This window comes from Physeter macrocephalus, unplaced genomic scaffold, assembly GCF_002837175.3.
Source record: "Physeter macrocephalus isolate SW-GA unplaced genomic scaffold, ASM283717v5 random_5962, whole genome shotgun sequence".
Lineage (NCBI taxonomy): Eukaryota > Metazoa > Chordata > Mammalia > Artiodactyla > Physeteridae > Physeter > Physeter macrocephalus.
This window is the reverse complement of record NW_021151247.1, coordinates 1-4,015: the sequence shown is the minus strand read 5'-3', so window position 1 is coordinate 4,015 and position 4,015 is coordinate 1. Positions and strand designations below refer to the sequence as shown.

At 46.2% G+C, this 4,015-nt stretch overlaps 1 protein-coding gene across 1 annotated transcript; it reads right to left on the bottom strand.

Annotated features, from left to right (window-relative positions):
* Positions 1-60: 60 nt before the first annotated feature.
* LOC114485846 (hydrocephalus-inducing protein homolog) lies at positions 61-3,566 on the bottom strand (the record flags this gene model as incomplete). The annotated part of the gene is made up of 3 exons (XM_028487650.1): positions 61-234; positions 703-882; positions 3,398-3,566. Coding segments are annotated over 3 exons (523 nt in total), but the record flags the coding sequence as incomplete, so codon positions are not given.
* Between the last annotated feature and the right edge of the window lie 449 nt (positions 3,567-4,015).

Here is a 4,015-nt window from a genome sequence, read left to right as displayed (position 1 = left end):
AAAAAAAAAAAAAAATCACATGTGCAAACTTCACCATAAACCCCTCAGGGCTGTGCATACCTGACAAGGGCGTCCCATGGATGATGATGGCGATGCCTTTCCGGTTCTTGGCCATATGGCCTTCTGCAGAAATGTCAATGCCCAGGTGGCGAGCAATGGCCTTGCTCACTGGGTTGTTCTCTACTTCCCCAACCTCCTCTGCAAAGTGGCTGTCAATGTTCTGAATCTTGTCAGCTGCAAATTAAACATACACGTGTGCGTGTGTGCATGCACATACATGCGGACACACCCAGAACACACCTGGGTTCTGAAGGAAGTGGGGACGACTTTTTCTTAGTAAACGTCCTATTTTAAAATGACAAACATCTGCTGCAGATGTTGCCTCACTCCCCCTGTAGTGTATGAAAGTGCCCGTTTTGGCTAATAATCTGTCCATAGCTACTACAATTGAAAATACAGATACTCTTTGACTCTTAATCCCACTTTGAGGAATCTCTTCTGCTGAAAAATAATATTGGAAACTAGGTGAATATGCAACAGTAAGGGAAATGACTAAATAAATAACGGCATATTCATATTGTAGAATTAATACATACTAGTTCTAGAAAGATGCATTTTATGGAGAAAGGTGAAAGGCACTGAACAGCCTTCCCACTTTTTCTTAGAGAGAACAGGTGCCCAAACATTAAAATTCTTGGTTACTTTGAAACATGATGTTTTCCAGGCTTTCTTCATCCTCCTCTTCATCTGGGTAGGTCTTGGACTTGACCATTGGGATACGCTGCTCTTCCAGGTTGGATGTGACAGAGATCCCTCGGCTAAGCGAGGTCCTCTTTGTGCTGGCAGAGGTTCCCTGTTCTGACAAGGGACCATCGTCCTCTTCTGCCAGGGAGCAAAGGATGGAAACACACAGGAAGAGTTGGGAGGAGGACAATGGAGATAGGGCAGAAAAGAGAAGAGAGACAAAGAGGAGAATCACTGAACTGGTTATCATCACCCTGGACTATCTGACCCAAATAAACAAGAACTGCAGTCAGTCTGCTGTTAAATTTCTCTGCCCAGAGTGTTTCTACATTTTAACATTAAAATAAAATTACCAAAATTATACACTTGGTTTAGAAAATTTGGGAAATTCAAAAGAGCAAAATTGACAAAATTTAGCTACAGAAAGAAATATAGATAGACAAAGAAATGGTTATAGAGGAACAGCAGCTTCATTTTATGATACCAGTATAGGAGAGCGGCAACCTCTCAGATTTTTTAATTTTTAATTTTTCAAAACTGAAGCTGGGGTCATACTATACACATACCAATTTGTAGCCTGCTTTCCCCCTTAATTTATCACGAACATTTCTCCATGTCATCGTTGAGCACATCTACTACTTCATCTGCCCCGCACCCTCCTCAATGCCCCTATTCCAGAGTTTCAGTGGGTGCATTGGGCTGTCATTGTACAAGGTGACCCAGCTCTACCCTGGAGCCAAGACACCTTCTTTGTTTAATTTTGAATTTGAGTCAGAGAGGTTGTAGCTCTCCTGGGAATGGCAATCACATGACTTGTAGCTGCTGGCCTTCCCTGGATGTGGTGTGGAAGCAGAGAAGGACGTGTACTCTGCGACAGCAGAGTAAGCAGATGCTCAGAGAGGTGCTGGCGAGGAGCAGGAACGCCTCCCTGGACTTCTACTGACCCTCAGGTCCTGGTTCTAGATCACCTTTCCATGGGCCAGATGGAAAAATGAACCAAGGCGCGGAGGACAGGGTTGAGAGCGATGGGCCCTTCTCAGCTCTCACTAAGTCCTCTTTACACTGCAGCCCCTTGTGACTCTCTGCCTCAGGCCACTAGGCAGTCCTGAGTTTAAATGTCTACCCCCCCACCCCTCCCTGACTTTGAGCTCTCAAAGGCAGGGGTTGATTTCATTGATCTTTCTTCCAGCGCTTCAGCTCAGTGCTTGGAACACAGTGAGCGCTTGTTATGGGCTGAACTGGTTCCCATAAAGTTCATTTGCTGAAGTCCTAAGCACCACCCCCTGCCCCAGTATGCCAGAATGCGCCTATTTGAAGTTAGGGCCTTTCAAGAGGTAATTAAGTTAAAATGAGTGTCCTAAGCCATCCATAGTCCAATATCACTGGTGTTCTTATAGGAAGAGATTAGGACACAGACACACAGAGGGAAGTCCTTGTGAACACACAGGGGGAAGACAGCCATCTACAAGCCAAGGAGGGAGGTTCAGTAGAAAACAACTCCACCAACACCTTGATCTTGGATTTCTAGCCTCCAGAATTATGAGAAAATAAGTTTTGCTTGGTTAAGCCCCCCAGTCTGTGGTATTTGCAGTGGCAGTTCTAGTGAACTAATATCCTCAATAAACACAACCAGGAGACTGGGTGGACAGGCAACCTTCTTCTCTCATCTTCTTTTAGGGCAGGTTAGTGTTCTCCGACTACCTTCTGTCTTGAGAGACAACAAGACAGGTCCAAGGGCAGGAGAAATGGACTTCATTCATTCACTCTTACAGAAACATTTATCAGGCACTATGATGTATCAGGTGCTGGTCCATGCACTGGGTTTACAGTGGGGAATACATGATCACTGCCTTTATGGGGGCTTGTCTAGAGGGGAGACAAGTGTGAAGAAAATACATGTGATGACTATTATGCAGAAGAAGAGAGCAAGTAAGAACAGGGAGGGCAAATTTCCAGGATGAGGGCACAGGGAAGCAGAGAAGTGAGCACCCCAACAAGCTACACGATCCCATAGGTCTCCCCGGCACCTTGATGCTCAAGTGCACACAAGGGGGGATCCTGGGTGGATGATGGATAACTCTGGGGTGCTGGGCAAGAAAGGGCAAGATTGTAAGAGCACAGTCCAGCTTTGTGATTGAGTTTTGGCCTTGAGGACCATGGAGGGTCTTTCGTCATGTGAACTCCCACCCCTACCTCTCGTAGTGCACCAATATCTACCGTGCGTGATGGATTACCTTGCATCACCTAGGCACAGATGTGGAGGCTGTGGAGTGGTTATTGTCGTGGACTCCAGCGTCAGAGAGACCTGGGCTTGAGTCCTGATTCTGCCACTTAAATCTGTGGACCTGGCCTCTCAGTGCTTCCTCTCTCATCTGTACGTGTGAAGCCCTCAGCACAGGGCTTGGTATCTAGCAAGTGTCCTTCTATATCTGAATTAGCTGTTTTTAAGTCTTAACTCCGCCCCAGACTCTAGTGAGAGCAGAATGTGTCCCCATCTCCGCATCCCTACAATGGGGACAACAGGACCATTTTGCAAGGGTTAGAAATGAAATCCATAAGGTGCTCAGTAACTGGTTCGTCTCCCAGCAGAGATAATTCAAAGAAGCCAGGGGAGTGGCTGGAGCCGCGGGCTCCAGAACTGTTGAGTTCTCACCGTTCTCCTGCGCCAGACTCTCCAGATATTTCACCTTCATCTGCTCCTCTTTTGACCGCTTCATCTCCTTAAAGTATTCATACACCTCTGGGGGCAGCTTTTCCCCTGGAAGGCGGGGAGGCAGCAGCAGGGAGTTGTAGGAATCATAGCCCTTCAGCGTTCGCAAGATCTGCTCAAGGAGAATGGGAACTGCTGTTGGTCCCACTGGAAGTTTCCTCCCCACAGTCCCAGGTGGGTCTGCCATCCATCTCATAAAAACCCTGCCCCTGACCAAGGCTGGGGTGTATACAAATATTTTCTGGATCTCAAAGGGTAGGGTCCTTTGCAGAGGTCTAAAGTGTAAGGCTCAGCCCTGGATCTGTGGGGATATAGAATTTTTATTTTGCCCCATTTGTGCCTGGGCATTTCCCATGTGGAAAAGAATTTTCTCCTTGTTTTATAAATAACATACACTGTTTTGTTGCTGCTGTTTTCCATTGACAAAAGTACAGAACTCAATTATCCACTTTGAGTGACATGTTATTGAAAAATATTGTGGTTAGCAATATTGTCTTGGTAAGGTGGTTGTCTCATAAATAGAGGATCCAGAGAAAAACAGGCAAAATGGCTGTTAGGTAT